The sequence below is a fragment of the Perca flavescens genome, chromosome 2 (genome assembly GCF_004354835.1).
Source record: "Perca flavescens isolate YP-PL-M2 chromosome 2, PFLA_1.0, whole genome shotgun sequence".
Lineage (NCBI taxonomy): Eukaryota > Metazoa > Chordata > Actinopteri > Perciformes > Percidae > Perca > Perca flavescens.
The window spans coordinates 35,020,490-35,045,451 of NC_041332.1; the positions used below are offsets into that span (position 1 = coordinate 35,020,490).

General features: G+C 42.5%; 1 protein-coding gene across 1 annotated transcript; it reads right to left on the reverse strand.

Moving 5' to 3' along the window:
• Positions 1-5,212: 5,212 nt before the first annotated feature.
• LOC114573101 (neuronal pentraxin-1) lies at positions 5,213-9,219 on the reverse strand. The gene is made up of 5 exons (XM_028605038.1): positions 8,671-9,219; positions 8,000-8,207; positions 7,038-7,279; positions 6,594-6,773; positions 5,213-5,813 (listed from the first exon to the last, which is right to left on the reverse strand). Exons 1-5 carry the CDS (start codon positions 9,097-9,099, stop codon positions 5,592-5,594), a joined length of 1,281 nt encoding a protein of 426 aa, XP_028460839.1. The 5' UTR covers positions 9,100-9,219; the 3' UTR covers positions 5,213-5,591.
• Positions 9,220-24,962: the final 15,743 nt, after the last annotated feature.

Sequence of the window (24,962 nt, forward strand, 5' to 3'; positions counted from 1 at the left end):
CTCGATTATTAATTATACAGTATAGAAAAACTGATGACTACGAGGAGAAGCAGTGGGCCGGGTTAGGTGGACGCTTCAACTCCTCGTCCCTAACTATAAGCTTTATCAAAGAGGAGGGTTTTCAGTTTACTCTTAAATGTGGTGACGGTGTCTGCCTCTCGAACCCCGACTGGGAGCTGGTTCCATAATACTGGAGCCTGATAGCTGAAGGCCCTGGCCCCCAGTCTACTTCCAGAGACTCTAGGAACCATAAGTAGCCCCGCATTCTGGGAGAGCACAGTGCTCTAGTGGGACAATAAGGTACTATGAGCTCTTCTAAGTATGATGGTGCTTGACCATTTAGAGCTTTGTAAGTCAGGAGGAGGATTTTAAATTCAATCCTATATTTCACTGGAAGCCAATGCAGAGAAGCTAATACAGGAGAAATATGATCTCTTCTCTTAGTTCTCGTCAGAACACGTGCTGCAGCATTCTGGATCAGTTGGAGAGTCTTAATGGACTTATTTGGGCAACCTGATAATAAGGAATTGCAGTAATCTAGTCTAGAAGTAACGAATGCATGGACTAGTTTTTCAGCATCGTTTTGAGACAGGATATTCCTAATTTTGGCAATGTTACGAAGATGGAAAAAGGCTATTCTTGAGGTTTGTTTTAAGTGGGCGTTGAAGGATATATCCTGATCAAAAATAACTCCTAGATTTCTGACAGCAGTGCTGGAGGCCAGGGTAATACCATCCAGAGTAACTACATCTTTCGAAAACGAAGTTCGGCGGTGCGTTGGTCCTATCACAATAACTTCAGTTTTGTCTGAGTTTAACATCAGGAAATTGTGGGTCATCCAGGATTTTATATCCTCAATACACGTTTGAAGTCTTGCTAACTGACCACTTTCATCTGGCTTAATTGACAGATATAATTGGGTATCGCTCTGCGTAACAGTGATAGTTAATCGAGTGTTTCCTAATAATATTACCTAGAGGAAGCATATATAAGGAAAATAGAATTGGTCCAAGCACTGAGCCTTGAGGAACGCCATGGCTAACTTTAGCGTGCTTGGAAGGTTTATCATTAACATTAACAAACTGGGATCGTTCAGAGAAATAGGACTTAAACCAGCTTAGTTCGATTCCTTTAATGCCAACTAAGTGTTCCAGTCTCTGTAACAGGATAGTATGGTCAATAGTGTCAAATGCAGCACTAAGATCTAGTAGAACAAGAATGGAGACAAGTCCTTTGTCTGCAGCAGTTAGGAGGTCGTTAGTAATTTTCACCAGTGCCGTCTCTGTGCTATGATTCTTTCTAAATTCTGATTGAAAATCATCAAATAGACTGTTGCTATGTAGAAAATCACATAACTGATTAGCAACCACCTTCTCAAGGATCTTGGATAGAAAGGGAAGGTTAGATATAGGTCTATAGTTTGCTAAGACCTCAGGATCTAGGGTGGGTTTTTTCAGAAGAGGTTTTATCACAGCAATTTTAAATGACTGCGGTACATAACCTGTTAGTAAGGACATGTTGATCATATCTAATAATGAAGTGTTTACCACGGGTAACGCTTTCTTTGAGTAGCCTCGTTGGGATGGGGTCTAAGAGACAGGTAGACGGGCTTAGCTGAGGATATCTTTAACATTAATTGTTGAAGGTCTATAGGATAAAAGCAGTCCAAGTATATGTCGGGAGTCGCCGTTCTTTCTAGCGGTCCTGCATTTAAAGATGAACTGTTAGAAGTTAAGGGCAAAAGGTGATGAATTTTATCTCTAATTGTTATAATTTTATCATTAAAGAAGCTCATGAAGTCATCACTACTCAGAGCTAGAGGAATAGATGGCTCAGTAGAGCTGTGGCTATCTGTCAGCCTGGCTACAGTGCTGAAAAGAAACCTTGGGTTGTTCTTGTTTTCTTCTATTAATGATGAGTAATAGTCTGATCTGGCCTTTCTTAGGGCCTTCCTATAGGTTTTCAGACTGTCTTGCCATTCCAAACGGGATTCCTCCACTTTGGTGGAGCGCCACTTACTTTCGATGTTTCGTGAGATTTGTTTTAATTTGCGAGTTTGGGAGTTATACCAAGGAGCTAATTTCCTTTGCTTTATCGTCTTCTTTTTTGAGAGGAGCGACAGAGTCTAAGGTCGTCCGTAGGCAAAGTCGTAGCAACGCCTACAAATGTATCAATTTGAGAGGGACTGAGGTTAACATAGAGGTCCTCTGTTATGTTAAGGCACGACATAGACTGGAATGCTGTAGGAATATTTTCCTTAAATTTAGCTATAGCACTGTCAGATAGGCATCTAGTGTAGAAGCTGCTATCTGGTTTAGTATGGTCAGGTAGCAAGAATTCAAAAGTAATTAAAAATGATCTGATAATACCAGATTCTGCGGAAATATTATTAAATCCTCAATTTCAATACCATATGCCAGCACAAGGTCGAGGGTGTGGTTAAAACAGTGCGTCGCCTTGTGCACACTCTGACTGAAACCGATTGAATCCAGTAATGAGTTGAAAGCAGTAGTAAGGCTATTGCTGTCAACGTCCACATGGATATTAAAATCACCAACAATAAGTACTTTGTCTGATTTAAGGACTACACATGATAAAAACTCTGAGAATTCAGATAAAAATTCAGAATACGGACCTGGAGCTCGGTAGACAACAACAAATATAATTGGCTGTACTGATTTCCGTGTTGGATGTTGAAGATTAAGAACAAGGCTTTCAAAAGAGTTATAATTTAGTTTGGGTTTAGGGTTAATTAACAGGCTTGAATCAAATATGGCTGCAACTCCCCCTCCTCGGCCTGAGCCTCTAGGAATTTGAGTATTAATATGACTGGGAGGGGTGGCTTCATTTAGACTAACATATTCTTCATGGCCCAGCCAGGTTTCAGTAAGACAGAATAGATCAATTTGATTATCAGATATCAATTCATTTACGAGTACTGCTTTAGAAGACAAAGATCTGATATTTAGTAATCCACATCTAATTTTCCTATCCTTTTCTATCATTGCTGTGGTAGTTTTAATTCCAATTAGGTTGTTAAGTGTTGCCCCTCTATTCACCACTTTGTGTGGTCTGTTGTTGATAATTACTGGAATAGTACTAGTACCACATGTTACTGGAGTAATACTAGTATATATTGTATATATATTGATGCTACACCATCACAGCTCTTCTCTACACGCCGTAGTCTGTTTCCATTTGTCCATTGGTCGTGTCCAATTGCGTCCAGAGGCAAATCTAAGATGAAAGGTTCAGACAAACTCGCATTTGCGATTTGGTCTGGCGATGTCAGGCTAGTACACAGGAACAGTTAAAGCATCCATTCGTATGTAAGCAGTGACAGCAGTTGAAGTGTCAGTGGAATAATTAACATCAGTTGAAAGTAGTTGAGATGTATTGTTAAAAGAATTTAAAATGTCTGTGATGCAATCCTTCCTGAGCTAAGCAAAGTCTACTTCGAGGTCTAGTTAACGTGTGGGTTGAATTTGAAGCACTGAAAGAAGTGTAAGAGTTGAAATCTGTTAAAATTTGAGTTTCACGTTGCCCTGTAGGCAGTTGAAATTTCCGTTCTTATGTGAAGAACGCTAACGAAAGTCCACTAGTTTAAGACAGAAAATGAGTTGAACATTAAACCTGCAAGGACCTACAACTTCATCTTTCCCCAGTAATATTTCAGTCAAGGCTCAATGGATTTATTCATAAGCAGAACACGGAGGAGTTGAACCTCTTTAGATGAAACAGAATGTGATAATGAGACAAAATGTGGTGGATATATGAGCAGCAATTATTCAGCACGACATGACATGATAAACAGTAGAGGACCTAGTGCTTTTCTTAATGAAGAAAATATGTGTTGAAAAACAAAGAGAACATCTTCCTGCTGTGAGGAGCATTTCTGAAATGTCTCATGGTAAAAAAAAGAAAGAAGAAAACGTGTCTAGTCTTAACGGCAGAAGAACAAATCAAGTGTTATTCTGATTTCTCTTGCTTTCACCACTTGACGCTTGAGGAAGGAATTAAGTGTCTAATTTGAATGCAGGAACTGTCAACAGCCACATCTCTTCGATGGAAATATTTGGCGCTACAGCAACAGGTCATCTGAGCGGACTGATAACGAAGCGTAAAGTGCTGTCGTTTTAGTTTAGATTGCACTCACTTGAACTGGGCCATTGAAAGGCTCATATGACAAAGCACTTCTTTTTTTTCTCCCTTTCGACAGCTTTAGTGCCGCCACTGCATCTCACAGCAGCAACAACAAAGCAGCGAGTGGGTTATCTTCTGCAGTCAGCTTAAAAAAAGAGTCAGTGGGTGCACGCAAACACGCACACACGGTTCCATTTCTTTTCTCAAGCCCCCTCCTTGTGTCCTTCGCTGCCTTTGGACATTTCTTTAAATCTGGCAATTAAGCTTCTCCTCTTTACTGTTTGAACATGGTAGAAATGTTACATCTGATCAGTGATTCGCTCTCCTGCACCCACTCGCTCTGCATCCCCTCCCCTCAGTGCTCTCTCCCTTCACATGTTTTGATGCACATAACCAAAGCCAGGAACGCGCTGTGACATTAAGTATCACAATTTTATTACAAAAATTAAATTCTTCATCTCTCAGTTTTTGCCATGCTTGGAGCATATAACAATACAGTAAAAAACCCAGACCCAGAGAAGATAGTAAAGCAGATTTCAACAATGCTTCCACAGCACTCTGTCATTCATGCTGTTACTATACACATACTGTTACATTCCTAATACAGAGTAGTACAAACACTTGCCAAAAACACGTCATGTCAGATAACAAACTGTAATCAAATTACATTTACCAGAGAAACAAGAAAAATCAACCCAGGAAAAACCAAAAAACTGATAAACATTGAGTTTGCAACTTAAAACATATTGAATGTGCGGAATATTTGTACCAGCCTAAGGCATCCAGGCTTTGTAGCAATGTTGGCAAGTTAACGACATTCTTACAGAAACACTGGAAGCGAACGACGATAACAAATTGACTTGTACCACAGTCTGACTCTGCAGTGTCCTTCAACGTACCCTTCTCTCCTGGCGATCTCTTCGTCAGTCACAGTGCAAGTTCCGGAAGGGCGGGGCAGAGTGAAGGAGAAGGTGTCGGGGGTGGGGGTGGGGGGGTGCGGGGGGGAGCTGTACCAGCGTAATCTCCCTGTACCAGCGTAATCTCCCACTTTCCAGAGGGAAGGGGGGTGGGAGAGTTTTGCAATTCCTCACTTGGATTGTGAATTGTCCAAACATAAGGCGCAGATTGCCAGCTGCCAGTCCAAGTTGAAATAAGCCAAACGAAAAAGCTTAGGTGTGCTTTCAACTGAACGTCCGAGAGGAAAAACAACGAAAGAGAAACAGATACCAATACTTTATCACCGAGGTTTCCAAGATGAATTGGATAATTTTTTTTCCTCAAGATGGAAAGTGTTGTTTAGCACATAAATACCTAATAAGAATGATAGAAATCCCAGATTTTAAGCTTACCAATAACTCAAATAGTCTCTAACAAACGTCAAAGTGAAGACAAAGAACGCCAAAAGCTTAGAAATACAGAGAGGCCTTTCTGGAACGGTGAAATGCAGTTCAGTTGAGCGAACGGCAAGGCTCGAAGGTCCATTTGGTCGCTCCGCCAAATATTTCGATGTTGCTCTCCGTCCAGGAGAAGACGTTGCCAGCCGGTGCTTTGCTGTTGCAGGTCGCCAAGTTGTAGATCTCGGCAATAGAAAGTTTCCTATTCCAGATATTTAAGTTTGCTAGTTCACCGACGAAAGCTTGTGTGGCATCAAAGCCTCCTCCCAATGTGTCCTGTGGAGCAATGCAGACAAGTCTTAGTCATGGAAACCATGATAGGATTTTGTTATACAGTGTAAGTGACATCATCTAAGAGAACTTTTGTTCTTAAATATGGCTTTAGTTTGAAAAGGCAAAAATGGGAGCAAATGGGTTATATTAAAAAAGAAAATGGAAAAAGAAAATTTAAATTGAATTTATTTTTGCAGAACTCCAGTCTGGAAACCATTTACTTTCTGTAGACATGATTTGTATTTAGCAGTGTCTCTTGCGACTGCACGAAGAAGATGGTGGTTGTAAAAAAAAAAATTAAATTAAAAAAAGCACTTACATGTTGCACTTACATGTGGCTCTTTGTTGTTTGGCTTACTGGATGCTAATGTACTTCTATGTGATTCTTGCTATTCTGAGTTTGTACCTTCATGGTTAAATGCACTTATTGGAAGTCGCTTTGGATAGAAACGTCAGCTAAATGGAATGTGATCTAATGTATGTAATGTGATTTGGCCAAATGCTTGAGTTTTTCCGGGTCTCTTCCTAGGACAAGAAACTGACTATCTACAGTAAATTCTCTGTAATTCGTGCCAATCCTGGGATGATAAATTGCACACCAATTTGACTGGGCAGCCTAAATTGGCCACCTCTTCAATGTCCTCCACAATCTCATTTCATAATGATTCCCATTTTTAACCTTTATCCAAAATGAAATGCATAATTGTGTCGGGAGTATTTCCAAATATGTATGGGATTAAAGTGCAGAAGTTGCAATCACTGATGTAAAAAAGAAATATCCACCTGCTCTTGTCCCAGGACCAGTACTCCGTCTGGTTTGATGGGGTGGTACGGTGCCAGATTTTCTCCATTTCCTCGAATCACTCCATCCTGGAAGGCTTCCCACATCCCGTCACGGGTGGTCCACGTGATGCACAGGTGATGCCATTTCCCGTCATTGATGACAAATGGCAGCTTTGCAACCTGCAGCAGAGACATTGGAAAAATGACATCTTTCTCTCCAGTTAACAATCTCTCTTTCACACTTTAGTAGCAGAGTCACTGTCATGTATCTTTTCCTCTAAAATATGTGTTGCTCACCTTAGCACCTATTTTTATTCCATTTCCAGATCTGACATTAACATGATAAATGTAGAAAGTAAATGCAAAAAGGCCAAAATGACCCCCTGCGAAGGTAGGCTACATGTGTGGACTCAGTTTATATCCACGGTAGTCAGTTTCTGTTACCTTGTCATTGATGAGAATCTCCATAGGGTTGTTCCCCCACTCGATCAACACCAGCTCGTTGGCCTGACCCGGTACAGCGTAGGAGAAGGGTGTCCCCACCCCAGGAGAGGCGTTGGACTTGATCCACAAACACACGCTGAAGGAGTACATCTCGGGGAGGCTCCTCTTGGCTTTGGCGTACATGTAGTTGGTTCTCAGCGGGAAGGTGAGCTGAAACTTATCTGTTGGCCTGGTTTCTTTACCTGTAGAGGAAATGTCACTTATTATAGGGTATTTTTCAGCGTTTTTATGTATTTAGGGATTGGGAGGAGATTGATGATGAAGATTATGGGACGTATATGATTCAATTCATGTCAATTAGTGGAAGAAACAGAAGAAAACAAAGCTTGTCTGAAAACGTAATCGATTTTTTTTCTCACAATATTAAAATTACCACATATAAAAACACATTTTATCAGCTGCCTGTGTAGAAGGGCTCGGTCTCCCTCTTTCGCATAAACGTACGCGCATTTGCACGTGTTGAAAAGCTGAACAAGCGAACAAAACGCGCCAGCGCGAGGCGCACCCTGAAAACTTTCTCTGCCTATGACCTCTGCAAATGCATATATGCCCCCCCACCCCCATGCAAGATAGCCAGTCAGGTTTTTGGCTTTGGAAAACAGAAACTCAGCGAAGCCAAAGTGCAAACAGGTCTTGAGATATGCAAAGCAATGCAGCTCTCCCCTCTCCTCCCTCACACTATCTGTGCGCAACGTGATGGTTGCGGCATTGTGAACGGTTCCACATTGCATTGCTGCAATACTAAAGGTGTCAGTTCTTTCTAAACACTGAGACGCCGTTGAGCTTACAAAAACAATTAAATGACACCTAATCTTGTTAAGAACTCCCGTGGAGCCACATTCAATTCCGTGAAAGTGGTGGTATGCGCGCACTCCGTCCCACCTTGGAAATCCCCAACGCACCTTTCTCCAGGTCTGTGATCCGATGGTGCAGAGTGGTGAGCGTGGACTCCACTCTGTTCCGCTGCTCGGTGTCATTCTTGGTGCCCGGTTTGGTCTCCTCTATCGTGTTGACCCGGGACAGAACCTGCTTCTCCATATCGTCTATCTTGTTCTGGAGCAGATCTTTCAGGCTGTTCGCCTGCACGGTGTTGTTCCCTCGACTGTACTGCTGCATCGGACAGAGGGAGACAGACACTGGGTTACAGGGGCACAGGGAATACTTTCTCCGGTCTTAAACTCTCTGAAAGAGCAGCCTGGTCCTAGCCGTGTGTGTGTGTGTGTGTGTGTGTGTGTGTGTGTGTGTGTGTGTGTGTGTGTGTGTGTGTGTGTGTGTGTGTGTGTGCGTGTGTGTGTGTGTGTGGGCGCGCGCATGCTCTGCGCCACATTATTCAAAATGCAGCTTTACCCTGCACTTGGGTTTATTTCACATGACGCTTCTCTCTCACTGTCAATTAAAAGATGAACTAAAGCACATGCATGTGCATCTCCAAGCAGAGACTGCTCAGAGCCAGAACAATGTTGCAGCAGTGTACATTAGAGGCTTAACCCTCCTTCTAATAAACAACCAGGGAGGCTAATTGAATTAACTTTTGACCGGGTCAGCGCTGCTCTCCTGTCCTTTGTTTGCCTACCTCCAGATTCTCTAGTCTCTGTTTCAGCGTGTGTAAAGTCTGTCCCAGCTGGGCCAGAGTGTCCGTGGTGCCCCGGGATACATCCCCCATCGTGTTCTTCGCCCCCGGCCGTCTCGCGCCGGGTCCTGCCGCCGGGAGGCTCTGGCTCTCGCATCGGCTCAACTTTGACGTTAGTTCCCTGATTGTCTCCTTTTGGTTCATAATGGTCTCCTTTTGCTGTAGCACGGTCTCCCGCAGCTGCATGACCGTGGTCTTCAGGTCCTCCGCCGGTCCGCTGTTTTGCATCGTGGCCGCGCACAAGTCCATATCCTTGGGCACCGACGTGCAAATAAACTGCGTCTGTCCGAAGTCTTGCGCGGAGCTCTGCGCAACAGCCAGGCAAGAAAGTAAAAAAAGTTTCCACGAGAATCCGTCCATGGCTCCAGGCATGTATGAGAGAGCGAGAGAGTGAGTGTGTGCGTGTGTGTGAGTGAGTGTGTGCGTGTGTGGTGTCTGTGAGATTTCAGCACCACGGAGCTGTCCACTGTGAGCTCTGGGCGCTGTGTGCGGTTTATATAGCGGACAGAAAGCAGCGCAGATTCCCCGCATCACTGAGGGGAGGCAGCGACTTCTGCTGTACTCACAGAGGCCAGCCCCTTATTTAAGGTCGTCCTCACTGTTTGTAAAGCACCCACACAGTCAGGCTTTACAGTAGCAGACACTATACTGTACTACACTATACTACACTATAGTAAAAGGAAAGTGTGGAATATCAGACTAGGCCTGCATTGGAAGTGCAAATAGACATGATGTAGACTCAGAGCATCCTATGACGTCCTTATATTCTTCATATGGCTTTATCAGTGGTGGAAGAAGTACTGGGGTCCTTTACTTTGGTGAAAGTAATACAACAATGTACTCTGTTAACAGTAAAACACTAAGTAAAAGTACAGAAGTCTTGTCAGCAAAATGTACTTAAAACTAACACAAGTAAAAGCACTTCTTATCCCGGGTGCATTATTTTTTATGATAAAATTAAAAAAATATATAAAGGACTCCAGACTTGAATTATTGGTCCACCTTAAAAGAAATCAGCTCCCCTTCTGAGCCTGTCCCACGGTAAAAGTCCCCATCATTATCATCACCCCCCCTTTTCTCTCTCTCTCTCTCCCTCTCTCCCTCTCTCTCGCTTTTTCTCTCTCTCTCTCCCCCCCTCTCTCACTTTTTTCTCCCTCTCCCTCTCTCCCCCCTCTCCTTCCTCTCTCCCCCTCTCTTTGTCTTTTCTCTCTCCCCCTCTCCTTCTCTCTCTCCCTCGCTTTTTTCTCTCTCTCCCTCTCCCTTTCTCTCTCTCTCTTCCTCTCTCTCTCTCTCTCTCTCTCTCTCTCTCTCTCTCTCTCACACACATACTCATTCTCACTCGCTCCCTCTCCTCCCGTAAAATCTCTTTGGAAAATGTGGTTTGGGTTTACAATGTTTGCTTGTCAGTGAGGTCACACCGGGAACTCGCCTAAACTGTAGCCTATATGTTTTCTCGTTATATCATCTATTCTATACTGTAAACCGTTGCTTTTCGCTTAACTCCGAAGGGTTTGAATGTACAGACACACCTCTGAGTGCAGCAGGGAAGAGACAGAGGTGTTCAATGTCACAGCCTGCGAGAGAGGCTTTGCGCTGAAAGCACTTATGTTAACCCCAGCACTAAAGGCGGATGCGAGAAAAGAGAAGTGAAATGTATTAAAATAGTTCAAACAGACTGTTATGCAACTACCCCCGCGGCTCTCGCATTAATAAATATGACATACAGAGCGAGGGAAGGGGGCCGACTCTCTGACATAGATCTTGTTGGTATAACAAATCATCAATGACGGCAGTGACGTAGGAAGGACACACAGCTGCTTGGAAACAGCTTGGCCTAAAGTGAACTTCATCCGAACTGCAGCTAGATTTTTTTTTACATCACAGTGCAGGCTAAAGAATGGGGCAAAAGCCTGACAGAAATCAATGGGTAACCACTTCTAAAATAACGCATTTCAGGGTGCACCCAAGACCAAAGTTTTTCCCCCAACCAGTATCTAACAATATCTGCAATACAGTGTTAAAAAACTAATATAAGGAAGCAACATTAAAAAAACTAAGGAAGAGTATTAGGGCCACATGTGAAAAATGTATCCGAGTCCTGAGTTAAAGTCAGAGTTGTGAGATCAAAGTCAGAATTTCTACAACTCAGAAACTCAGAATTCTGAAACTCAGACCTCAAATACATTTTTCACTTTGGCCCTAATCTTCTTCCGTAGGAAACGGCACCCTTTTCTTATTACTCATATGTGACCAGAGGTTGCGAGAAAACTTTTAAGGGTTCAATTCAAAATTCAAACAATTCAAAAAAGGTTGTAAACCACTACTTTAAACTATAGGCTATATGCTTTTGTGAGGAAATGCGTGGTGTCTTTCCTTTTCAGCTCAATTTTTCAAATTGGGTACTGGTGAGAAATGTCCTAATAAGGCTATATATCACTAGTGGAAGTCTATGTCTTCATCATGAGTTATGGAGATGGGGAACTTCTTTTGGTAAGTATATATAAAACCCCATATTAACTCTCCTTTAAAAATAAAAGTCAATCAATAAAACTTTTTTTACAAGTAAGTGCACTATATATGTATGTCAGTATTAAAATTAGAAACCCATTCATTAGAAATAGTGAGTAGGCCTGCTTTTACTTCATTTTGATGTGGGTTATTGTTACTTGAACCAAGTAAAAAATAAAAAAGAACACAATTCTACAACTGAACATCCGTTAGGTTACCTTATTTCCACCTCCGCCAGTCACAGTAGGCTAACAGTCATCAACCACTGCAGAGCTTGTGCTAGAATGGAGTCTTTTTTTATAAGAGTCACAGGTTTGATTCCAACTGAAGAGTTACCGCTCACTCTGACGCCAATGACTTCTCCCTTGCTGTCGCACCAGCGTGGCAGAGCGCTGCCATCAAATAGAACCCTGCAAACAAACATGCAGTCCAAACATTTCAGCAAGCCTTTCATTTTTCATTGTTGCATTTCAAGAGGTTTTACTTTTATTTTTTTAGAGTTGGGCATGACTTCACCGCAGCCGCTGGCTAAGATGGGATGAAAATTGACCCATCAGTCCGCTTTCATTTGTTTAATTATCGATCCAGCGTGTTGTAATCAGCAAGGTGCCAAGCTGAAGGCGATACAACAGCAGATATAACAAATGGTTAACAGCAGAGCCTAATTGCCATGGCCCAAGACAGGCATGTAAGAGATTGTCCTCATCTCAACACATGACCATTAAAAAACCAAGAGATACTTATTAGCGCTCATAGTCTGAATGGATCAACAAGTCATGCGTCATTAATTATCTTCAGCAGCATAAGCAGCAATGCAATGCTCGTATTAAATGGGAGCAAATGGGGTCCTTTTTGATGCTTTTGATGTGAAGGAATTTAATGTTAGTGAACAAGCTGAGCCCACCTCCTATACAGTCAGGTTACACAAAGGGATGAGCAGCTGCCACATATATCTCTTCAATATTCATCTCCGATCCCACGCGTTAAAAAGTGCTGCAGCACCATATGTTCGGCCATGTTTTCTCTCATTCTCACCATGTGCCTGCCACCCAGGCTGCTGTAACACTGATGAAAATTGCATTACATGTCACTCAGTTTTTACTGAGCTTTCCAGAGTGTAACTAATCCAATTTGTTGCAAGGAACTTTTGGAAACTGTGGCACTGTTGCAGGCATATTGTTGACTTTAGTTTTTATCAACCCTTTCTGTCTTACTAAAAACAAAGTATGCTGCTGGGACTTGATAGTTTGCAGCCATATTTGTGTGTGTTTGTTGTGTGTTCTGCTTTGTGTTCGGGCGGGATATACACACCAGTCTTGAGCTGACCCGTTCCTTCTCCCACTCCAGCGTCCAGAGTGTTGTGGAACGCAAAGTCAGATCTACGCATGCATCAGCCGGCACTCAGCAGGCCAAGCTGGACTACAGGGGCTGGTGTGGAAAAGGGCTGAAATCCATAATGATCAGTCTCCCAGGCTCACTGAATAATGCAAAGCTTTATAATAGAACCCACTCTTTAATGGCAGAGATAGATAAGAACAATTTCAAACACTGGCAGCAAAGTGCTTGCTTATTTATCCAGCATCTGAGAGAGAGAGAGAGAGAGAGAGAGAGAGAGAGAGAGAGAGAGAGAGAGAGAGAGAGAGAGAGAGAGAGAGATGATTTGGTGGTATTGTTTGTCCTAAGATATACCACCATAAATTGTTGTTTTTTTAATATTCACTCCTGCACCACATTTAAAAAGAAAACTAACTATATCCTGCATTTCTTTGGTCAGTATACCATTTTATTCTCCCTTTAAAGCTCAAAGAACTGCGGTTTTAATTGTTAAACCTATTAACTTGCTCCCTTTGTTTGCTCTGTCCGGGTTCCACACAACAAGTAAGCTTTACTGTTCTTCCCTCTGTACACACTTCAGTGCTTCACTTCTGACTGCCGAGAATCAAGATGTGCTGCCAGGTAACCGGAGCCTCCTCACAGCAGCTTCGCTGTCTTTGCTGCACTGACGTCTCCATTATAACCGTCCCACAGAGAAGGAGCTGGAGGGGGAGTCAGGAGGGAGTTGTCTTATGGGGCGCCTGAACTGTGGAGCAGTCTGCTGCTATGCATGTATTCCCACTGGGGACAGCAGGGAAGGGTGGAGAAATGGAGAAGAGCAGAAAAAGATGAAGGAGTTTATCCATTCATACCTGCATAGAACAGCTGTTGTTCCAACCAAAAACCATAGACTGTAAAAAAAAGAATGGACAAAGCATCCAGGCCTGAAAAGTGAAGCCAGTACAGAAGCGCCTTAAACCTGCATTCTATCTAATTTCCATCATTGGTCGCAAAAAGCAGTTAGTTTCTATAGACGTCTATGGTAAAATGACCCTACTTACTTAATTTATTACCTCAGTAAACATTTTCATAATGACGACAGTTGATAAAAGCAGGGGATGCTTTAGGGGCGGGGCTACATGCCGCAATCAGGACAGAGGCTTAGCAATGCTAACCATGCTAACTACTGTGTACGATAAAATTTGTAGAATTTGTTATTGGTTGTCCGTGACCCTCTGACTGTGTGTTTTTACTTCATCAAAGTTAGTTGGAACATTTTGTTTGCCTAGTAATGCCTTATTCAGTGCTCTGCTAACCAAGCTAGCTAGCTACCGCTAGCGTTAGTTGGTAAGTTAAGGGAAAGTTTGTAGATTTTCTGTTCTGCCGTACATGCAGAGGAATGACGCCAGTTCCTGAATGGAAACAGGACTGATTGATTTGGCCTCGACCTTCATCTCTATAATTAATTGGTCATAACTTATATTAGACCGGAACATTGTTTTATTGATGTCCAGCCACACCAGAGAGTCATTTACTAACTTATTCCTCTCTGATTAAAACCCAAAGTGACATAAACAAATGCCCGTGGCATTATGTGTTCCACTAGGCGCTAAGCTAACCTCATCATAATTCTTCAAAGCCTGCACATTAATGCTTTTGCCACGACAGTGCTGTTTATCAAGCAGCTTGTTGGACTCCCTCCAGAAACATTTCCCCCATTAGGCCTTTCCCCTAAACAAGTCTGCAGCTAAAATGTGTCCAAAAGAGGAAGTGGGTTAAGTCTTGAACATCAGACTGAAATGATATGTCCAGTCCCTGTGCCAAGCTTACATGTAGGGATTCATCCTCGTAATCAATTTCACTAAAACTTAAACTAAAAGTAAAGTAGCCTGTAGAACTCCGAATGTCTCACAACTACAGGCAAAATAAGCTATGCTTCCAAAATAAGGTCAATAGGTATAACAAATAAATCTGATTACTGACCTGCTGCATGTACATGAGAAGTCACAGTAACCAGGTTACTACAATGCATTCTCAGATTACCTGTGTAACTTGATTTCTCTGAGTAACCAAGTTTTGTGTGTGTGCATGTAAAGGCAAAAGTGTTTTACAGGTTCTGAATGGCTGCACCCAGCCGCCTCCCTGAGCTTTCTCCTAGAATTCTGTATTCTAATCCAACTCAATATGGCAATTCTATTGGCATGAGTGTTACAAAGACAATATATTGCCAAAGCGTAAAATAATAATGAGATTAAAAATAATTCTTTTATGTGTATTTGTGGTCTGTGTTGACAGAATGAATTGTACAAATCGCACACTTTCGGACAGACTCTCCTGCCAGCAGCATTTCTGATGGTGCACTCGGTTGTTCACACGTAAAGTGACAGAAGTAGTTGTAAAAAAGAGAGCTTGAGAGAAGTTCAAAACCTGCCTTCTTTCACACCATGTCAATCACTTAAAGTGGGCCTGATTGTTGGATTGTCTGTTTGGAAAAGTTACATAAATTGTTGGACGCAGCGTTCTCCAATTCCACCATTGGATAGAGGGTTTCACATGCTGTAAGACAATCCAACAAGCACTTCATATCAAGCGTGGCCTTAAGTCTGATTGATGACAGACCAGACGCTGACCGACTTTTATTAATACACAGTATTACTCTTGATCGTTCTGATACCTTTCATTTTCTGTTTACATCCCCATACGGTGGAACAGGTTTTACAGAACTCTGTTCAATGTTTCATTGCATTGCCAAGATGGACCTTTTTCTCAAACAAAAACAGGTTAATAAAAAATGTAAAGCATAAGATCTCACAGCCAGTGTGAGGGAGGCTTGTAACATTATTGCAACGTATTGTATTTTGCTTCTGAAAGGTCACTTTTCCCCAGCTTGTGAAAATGCCACAGTTTGTGCTGATTATTAGTGGCTTGAAAACACACACACACACACACACACACACACACACACACACACACACACACACACACACACACACACACACACACACACACTCTTAAATCAGACCCATTTTAAGGTGCACGACAGCATCTTCCGGACAGAATGAAACATTAAACATTAAGCCTTCTAAAATTTTACACAGTGCTATAATGGAGCAACAGCTCCCTCAGAGCTCACGGTCTTAAAGACAAGCCTAAGCACTAAGCGTTTAGTGGCAGAGCGAGGCCGTCGCACCGTGGGAGCAGGTGTTTTTTAGGACTCAATAACATGAAAGATGAAACCCTGTAAAGCAAGATGGTCTGGAGTAAAAGAGAGTAATAGGGAGAGTAAGCTCTCTGCACATCCCCTCTCAATTACATCAAGTAACCTTGTAAAAGTCAACTCTCTCTGTCACGACGCCCCTTTGTGCTGGGTTATTTCTCCCCAAAGGAGATTACATTTTGACTAGGGATGTCACGAGAACCGATACTACCGACACCTTCTGGTTCTAAAATGACAAAACACCGACCATGCCCATTTTTTTGAAGCACCGTAGGCACTATTAGCGACGATGCCAGCGTTAGCAGCATCGGTGCTGCGCCTCTTCCGGAACTGATGGGGGCAGTATACGCTTCAGAGTTTTCCAGTTGATACATTCAGAAGTAGGAGGTCACGGACAAAATGGCCGAAGTCACGCCCTTCTACTTCCAGTCCATATCTTTCGAAAAAATATGAACGAGAGTCAACAGACTCGGAGATAGATTCTACCTGACCTAAAAAACTGCATGTTCACTTCAAACTCACGGTCCTCTCTTTCCAAAGCCAAGAGAGGGGGTCTGTAAATCACAGCCCCCCCCCTCTTGGCTTCAAATAACTCACAGTTGTCGGCTACAGGCTCTGAACAGGCTACACGCTGTAAACAGCCGTGGCCCGCTTGCCTGCTCCTCCGGTAACGTTAGCCGTTAGCAGGGTTAGCATGGCGGCGTTAGCCAGGACCCGTCGGGATCACTTTACTGGCTGTGTCTGAATTGTTTTTGCAAGTAACCAACTCAGGTACTCTAGTTATATAATTGAATGTGAGTACACGAATGTTGAAATGACATAAAATGCCCGTCCCTTGTAGCCGTGATAAATTACCCTGAAGCTAATCCTTAGCTACCTGTTTGGGCTCTAAGCTGTCTCCATCTTTCAAATACATTTCTAATATTTACCAGGGGTCTGTTACATCTCTGGTCACGCAACTGTTAGAAACCCTGTTGTTGTTGTTGTTGTTGTACCTTTTGAAAAAAATGCCTGGAAGTCTGGAATGTGTCTGGGAACACTAGTGGTTGCACCATTAATTGCACTTTATTATGTTGTTCTGCTCTATTGCACATGTTTTGTATGTCTTGTCATGACATTTTGATATGTTTTTAATATTTTAATGAAGAAGTTCATGTTTCAAGTTCAAGTAAATGGAATCTTAGAAAATCCTTCTTTTTTTATTTTACTGGTATTGGCACCGACTACTGAATTTTTGTTACGCCTAATTTTGACTGATGTTAAAATGAACCTAGTTTACAGAGATGGGAAAAAGGTGCAGGATATTTCCTCATATCACACAGAACATTGTAAAAACTATTCTTGTTTTATTATTTGTTTATTCTTAAAGGCCCCATATTATAAAAAGTTTGATTTTCATTTTTTTTTAATTATAAAGCAGGTCGAGGCGCTATAAAATATATATAAAATGCTCAATCCACAGTGAAATGCACACAGCCAGTAATCAGAAACTGTGCCTTTAAACAAGCCATTTGGACTTCAGTACTGTTGTGATGTCACAACTATATGATATTTTGGTAGAAAGTGTTGTTACAGTGCCGGTACAGTCATTCCCTGGCTGCAATGATAGTGCAGAGACTCAGAGAGTGCAGATGTGAAAGACCCTGAAACACCAATCAGAGCAGACTGGACTTTTTTGGGAGGGGGTCTTAAAGAGACAGGCACTAAAATGGAGTGTTTTAGACTGAGGGTGAATACAGGTATATTCAGACATACAGTATAAGAAAAATAATGTGTTTTTTTTAACTTTAAGCATGTAAACATGTTCTAGTAGAAACCCAAAATACAAGTATGAACCTGGAAATGAGCATAATGTGGGACCTTTAAATTATGTCCTGTTGGTGCTGAATGTTTTTTTGTAAATTTGGCTCTTCTTCAGGTGTGTTTCAAAAAGGAAGTGAGATATTTTGTTATCTGTATGTCGATGTTATGAGAGATGTTAAATTAATTAAAACAGTGTCTTCATCCATATTTGTTTTGGGTACATTTTGAAAAGGTCTGAATTATTCATAATGTTAGAGCAAAGCTTAGAGATCCCAGTGTTGTACCACACAATTTATTTATATGCAACAAATGAGGAGCAGTGATGAACTGCACATCAATAAAACAGATGCAGAAGGACTTATTGATGAGAGCCAGTGTCATTTGCAGGCACGTTTTGGCTCACAAATCCACCGCTTAATTACCAGATTGTTGTTTAATTCTCAGGATGTGAACCCCAGTCTCAGTCAGAGTCCAATGCATTAAACACCCACACCATCCACCCTGACATGATAAAGTTAGTCATTGTGGGCCCTATATGGGATAAATGAGTCTTGCGCCCGACGCAAATCTAAAATGGGTTGGTCTGCAGTAGCTAGGTGTGGTTTGGGCGTAACGTGCAATAAACCAATTAGAGCGTCATCTCACATTCCCTTTAAGATCAGGCGCGTTTATTCCATGGCGGATTGCTATTATGACGGTGGATTTGCCTGGCGCACGCCAGCGGGAGCTGTCCGGGATGCGATATTACGAATCCCACTATGGCCACGCCAAGACCCGCCCTTCAATAGCGTTCACACACTACTATTGGCCAGGCGTCCATGCTTACATGTACAGGCCCTATCCCCTATCCCCTAACCCTAACCTTAACCACTCGAGGTGAAATGCCTAACCCCAACCAATCGAGCTGCTTTATAGGGCGGGTCTTGGCGTGGCCATAGTGGGATTCGTAATTTTGCCCCCGGGAGCGCAAATACATTCCCTAATTTACCGACATGCGTCTGTGGAGGGAAAAGTCCGCTGTGCGTCGGGTGAAAAATAGGAATGATACATGCGTCAGTGTACAAAGGCAATTGCGCTGAGTGCAAGATAGGGCCCTAAATGTTTTTCACCACAATCACTGCAATCCTTTCCACACACAGTATATCACGTCATCAGTATTTAGATTATGTCTATATGAAGGAAGGATTATGTAAAATATTATAAGGTATTACCAAAAGTGTATTTTTTTTCTTGGCTTGTATTTGAGGTATGCTGTGCAGAGCCTTCTTCATATTCATCTTTTGTCTCTCTCTCTTACATCTTAGCTTTCTCTATCTATCTATCTATCTATCTATCTATCTATCTATCTATCTATCTATCTATCTATCTATCCATCCATCCATCCATCTATCTATCTATCTATCTATCTATCTATCTATCTACCTACCTACCTACCTACTCTGGTTGAAGAGCTGTTATGTCCACTTGCTGGGCTTTGTTAGATCCAATTTGTTCAGATGATGATTCAATATTCGCTGCCCTTAATAAACCATGATCACATCTCAGTCAGCTGAAGTGGTCTGTACTGGTTTGCTCTCAGACCCAGGCACTCCACTCCGCCCACTGTGAGTTTGTGAAGGTGAACAGCAGCAACTTTTTCATATTATTTGAAATGCTCCTAAAGCTTTTTGTGCAGGCTTGTTCAGTTAATGAGTGTGAACACAGGGCTCCTGTGTGTGTTTGTGTGTGTCAAAATTGCTTTTTATAGCCTATGCGTGACAAGAGCTGAGGCTCAAGTGTCAAAAATCCATCCAGCGTCTGTCTTGTCAAATACAAAATGACATCACCGTTATTGAAGACATCACTTCAAAACTCAAGGTCCAGGTCAATTGGCCCTCTTCTCCCTCTTCTCCTCACCCACTCTCTGTTCTGTTGCTCTTTCTCTCTTTCATGTGTTTTATCATGTTTTCAGTCTCGCATTGCCAGACCTATCTCCACAGCGCTGCGGAGGAAGGTCTGGCAACAGGAGCATACACTCCTGGATAGAAGGAAATCACAATGTTCTTGGGCGGCGCTAAGCTCCGGACGTAGCGACGGTGGCTCTGTAAAGTAGCCTTGAGAAGGAACTTGCTTAGGTGGAACATTTGCTCCCCGCAAAAGAAATTTTAGCTTAGTAGCAAGTAGGTAGGATTGCGAAGATCCAGGACTTAGCCAAAAAATTTGAACATCAACAACTTCTCAGTTCCTCCCCCCCTTTCTGCTAAAGCCCAAAACGGTCTCCTAAGCCCCTCCCCCCACAAGGGAGAATTAATGTGTGTGCGTGAACAGTGATTGACACCTGATTGGTGCATCTGAACAGGGAGTGGTGGATTTTTGCAAATCGCACTACAGGCTGGAGGTGGTGCCAGAAGAGCCAGATTTCTTTTATTTTTTATTACCTGCTTCATGTAGTTCTACTGGAACATAGGGTCAGCTTCAGCAAATATGACAGAAAGTAAGTTTTATAAGTCTTACCTACTACACCTTTTACATTTTTTTTTTAGAAATTAGCTGGATACCTGGTTGAACGTCATTTCTTGCCAGCGTATCGCTGTGCTTATTTTGTCCTTTGGAAACCCTGCCAATAGGTCCCAAAACGTCAGTTAGAGAGTTAGAGAGAAAATGCCGTAAACATATTCTTTGTAAATCTTTACAATCATTCCCTGAAAGAACCAAGCAGGCCTGCCTTGTTGCATGATCCAAATTTTGTTCAAAACTTGTAACATGTAACGTTGCTCAGCAAATAAAGCGGGAAAGTGAGGGACATCCATTGAAACTATCCCGTACCTTAACTTAACTCGTCGATCCAAACTATCATGTTTTCCATTCAGTTAAAATGGTAAGCATTTTTATTCAGTGGAAGCAGAGTGGTTTCCCATTTTAATTGTTGGTAGCAAAAACAAAAATACAACCTGTAAGAAAGTGAGCTTACGAATTAAAAAACACATTTTTCCAAAGTAGAATCACTCACTTTCCTAACCTGCTGACGCTGTGGCAGGTAATCTCTCAGTGGGCGTCACACACATCCATTTTGCCAGGAAGAAGACACACAAAGTAGACACCCACATTCATTCAATTGACTGGGTGTCGTCTAGTCTCATATGAACTCATTGATCAAGGCTAAATGGAGACATGTCTGCAGGATGTGTGCTCCATGGTGCCTGTACAGTCATGAATGAATAGGTACCTGTGTAAGTGGCTATCGATTATCTTGTCAGAAGAAGCTGCTAGCGATTACAGAGGAATTGCATGAACACAGAGGTGATTTACATATCTCTCAAAGCTGATTATTGACAAAGTTGTTTGGTAGGTTTTAATAAGAGTGCGGCTGTCAGATACAGTTGTAATTTAAAACCTGCACTTGAAGTATTTCAGTGGCTTCTCCTAAAATATTCCACAATGCAACAGCAATGGCATCATGTACATTACATTATTACAATACATTTAGCTGACGCTTTCATCCAAAGGGAATTTAACTAATTGCAAGAATCATGCAAGCAAATCAGCTTCAGCAAATATGCTGAACTGCTACATTTAGAGACGTTAACAGATAGAGAAAGAGTTTTTTTTTTATTTTTATGGACAAAGCACAACAAAACAAAACGTGCAAGAATTAAATCCCCCTTTCAATACTATGAATATAGAGCCACTCGGTCAGCCATGCCAAAACAGTTATTTATGAACTTCAATATCCAATGGAAAATAATCTCAAAATGAAATAGCACAACATGGTGTCAACATAAAACACAGTGCTTTCAAGCCGGAGAGCGGAGTTCACTTTGCGGCAAAAACAAAATACTTTCACCCAGGAAACGCTAGTTCGTTCCTCAATGTTTTAACCACAATCTTTTTCCTAAACTTAACCAGTGGTTTTGGTGCCTAAACTTAACTGTCATCACTGCATGACGCTCACTTTTTCTGGCTAAACTCCACTACCATGGTCCCTGAAAGGAGCGTCATCTGGCGGTACCTGTAGCCGGCTCGCAGTCACCTATTGGCGGCCAAACAACTGCCACTGGTAGCTGGAGCTCTGGAGCTGCTAAATACAACCAGTAACTGCCGCTCTTTCTTCTACTTTAGGTATATAATATATGGTCTATTGGTGAAGTAATATTTATAATAATTCAGCAGAATGTTCAGCCTGTTTTACCCTGCAACCTCTGTTGCCTGTACCTTTATTTTAGAGATACCAGCTTTGACCTCAGCTCCTGACAACGACTTCCAGAGAATGCTACAGCCCTTGCCGACAATCTATTTGACAGCCATGCCCATCAGCCTTTACATACAGCATCCAGCACTCAGCCTCAGCTTCAACCTGCAGCTATCACAAGTCAGCTGCAACCCCCACCTGCAGCTTCTGGCATCCAGCAAGTGCAGATCCAGCCTCTGCAGGCCATCTGCATCCTCTTCCTCAACTCAAACCTGCAATTTCTGTCCATCAGCTGCAGCCACAGCATCTCCATGCATCTGCTGACAGCCAAGAGAATAATTTGATGTGTATCTAACCATCAACCTCCAGTGAACATCATTAAAAGCACACACTGCAGCAATCATTGTCTTACAAATTTCCTTTGGGGACTTGATAGATTTACAATTCATATTCTCAGTCAATCTTGAGTGAGTTATGAAGGCTGAGGCTTTCACTGGAGCTGCTCAGAAAGTAAATACTGATCATCACTATGCAATGGAGAATAAAGCATTAATCACTGCAGCGGTGTTTTTATCAATGTACTGTAAACTTGGCTTGAAAACAGCAAAGTGATGCATGATCAGGAATACGAGAACAAAAAGTTCAGAGGTACCTTTTATGTCCCTCGAAACTCTCTTACAAGATGTCCAATGGGTGATTTTAGGGGTTTTATCTTAAAGTAGCCTATCTAACTTTACAAAAACATGTAATATTGTTGATTTTATGCAAATATTTTGAATACCTCTAGGGGGTTTATAAGATTTGTCTCATATTTGGTTGGTATAGTCCCCCGACTAATGGGACCTTAAATTATGAAGGAATTTTTGATAGCTCAAGCAATGACATTAAAGGTCATGTGACAACACGCCATATTAGGGCCTTAACACGTATTGAACTTTCTGAAAATCCTGCTAGATGATTCAACAGATCCTTCTCAAATTGGGTGAGCAGCATGTCAGTGCCAAATTGCAAAAGCTTTTGTGTTTTGGTAGAACATTTTGTGTGTTTCGCCATAACACAGGAATCTGTTGTAACTTAATATTGTCCAATCTGCTTGAAACTTCACATGCATGATCAGAGGCCAGGCCTGGAAACATCTACACATCCATAATGAGTCAGGCTCATAGCGCCACCTACTCAGTTCAGTTTCAGTTTATTCACAGGTCGTCGTCATCATATCAGTAAGACGCAATTTCAGAAGGTAAAATGTTCATATCTATGACACGCGAAACGTCAATTTTATGTGAAATTTTTTTATCCAATTCACATGAAATTGATATGGTGTGGTCTACATATGACACCAATATGACGTATAATTAGTGTGTGTTCTCCAGAGCTACATAATGGACGTGTTACTGGCATCCGGCATCCCGCTAGTACCCCGACATCCTGGGATAGCGAGGGCTATCTGGCTGCATGCGACTTCAATGATTGTTGAACTTGATTTATGACAGTAGTGAGTGAAAAGGGGGTTGCTGAGTGAGAAAGTTGGTGCAAAAAAACGTATCTTTATGAAAAACGTGAGCACAAGAGAGGAGGATTAAAGCTCCCTCACAGCTTGTATCTCCAGCTTCCTTCTTGAGAGGAGTCACTGGTCTATCTGCGTCCCATTGGACGACCACATGATAGCATGAAAGCCTCTCTCATGAAACACTTGCTTCCTTGAATCCATCCATCCATCTCATTTCTCTCTCGCTCTTTCTCTCACTTTGTTGCAATCAATCCCTGGAAACAGGATTTTGAGTCTTTTTCCTGCCCCTGTCTGATTTAACTCTGGGAACAGCTCCAGCTTCCAGGATCCAGCCCAGTTGATCACCCTATTCCCTACATGAAGGAAGGGCGGATGAGATGAAAAAGTAGACTAATCTTCTCTTTCTTGCTCTCCTTCTGTTAACCATCAGCAATCCCAGGGTCACAACTTCGATCACACCTGGGAGATTGGATTGACCCCCCCCAACACACACACACACACATACCCACCCTACAGTCATCACATTTTACACGCACAATTCAGTCGGATGTACCTATGACTTTCTTACACACCAGATTGCTTGTGCGCTGTTAGTGCAGCAAGCCAAGAGGCCGCAGCGATGATTGCTGTGCTGGCGAATGCACTGAGAGGGATATTTTCATGCTCCATCCATCTGGTGTTGCATTTTCATGTTTAGCGATGAGCTGACAGCCCAAAGAAAGCTGCTAGTCATCTCTAGCATTGTCCTTTATGCCCAAGGCTGACTGTGCTGTGCTTGATTTTAGTCATAAAGGCCCTAGAGAAAATCTCTGTGTTGACCAAGAACAAACATGGTAAACATGTTGATTGTACTCTCCCAATTAAACGGCTCTCAGTAATGTCATGAGCGACTGCCTCAGTGAGTACACGCAGACTGCTGTTAGATTTGGTTCGGGGACAGATGGGACAGCTTTTTCTCTCTTTTCTTTCAAAAGCAAACCTTTAGCTCCTGCTGTTTGAGAAATGAGTGTGAAGCCTGACAGCAAAGGATGTTGAGGACAAATCACTTGTATATTACTTAACTCATGCAGGTGCTTCTTTCATGACCAAAAGATCCAGGGTACAAGCGGCCGAAATGGGTTTCCTCAGGAGGGTGGCTGGTGTCTCCCTTAGAGATAGGGTGAGAAGCTCAGTCATCCGTGAGGAGCTCGGAGTAGAGCCGCTGCTCCTTTGCGTCGAAAGGAGCCAGTTGAGGTGGTTCAGGCATCTGGTAAGGATGCCCCCTGGGTGCCTCCCTAGGGGGGTGTTCCAGGCACGTCCAGCTGGGAGGAGGCCTCGGGGAAGACCCAGGACTAGGTGGAGGGATTATATCTCCAACCTGGCCTGGGAACGCCTCGGGATCCCCCAGTCGGAGCTGATTAATGTTGCTCGGGAAAGGGAAGTTTGGGGTCCCCTGCTGGAGCTGCTACCCCCGCGACCCGACATCGGATAAGCGGACGAAGATGGATGGATGGATGCAGGTGCTGAAAAAAGCAAAGCATCCACTTACAGACGTGCTCAAATTTGTTGGTACCCTTACAGCTCATTGAAATAATGCTTCATTCAGCCTATTTAAATGGAGAAAAGTAGTCACTGTGCTGTTTGGTATCATTGTGTGCACCACACTGAACATGGACCAGAGAAAGCAAAGGAGAGAGTTGTCTGAGGAGATCAGAAAGAAAATAATAGACAAGCAT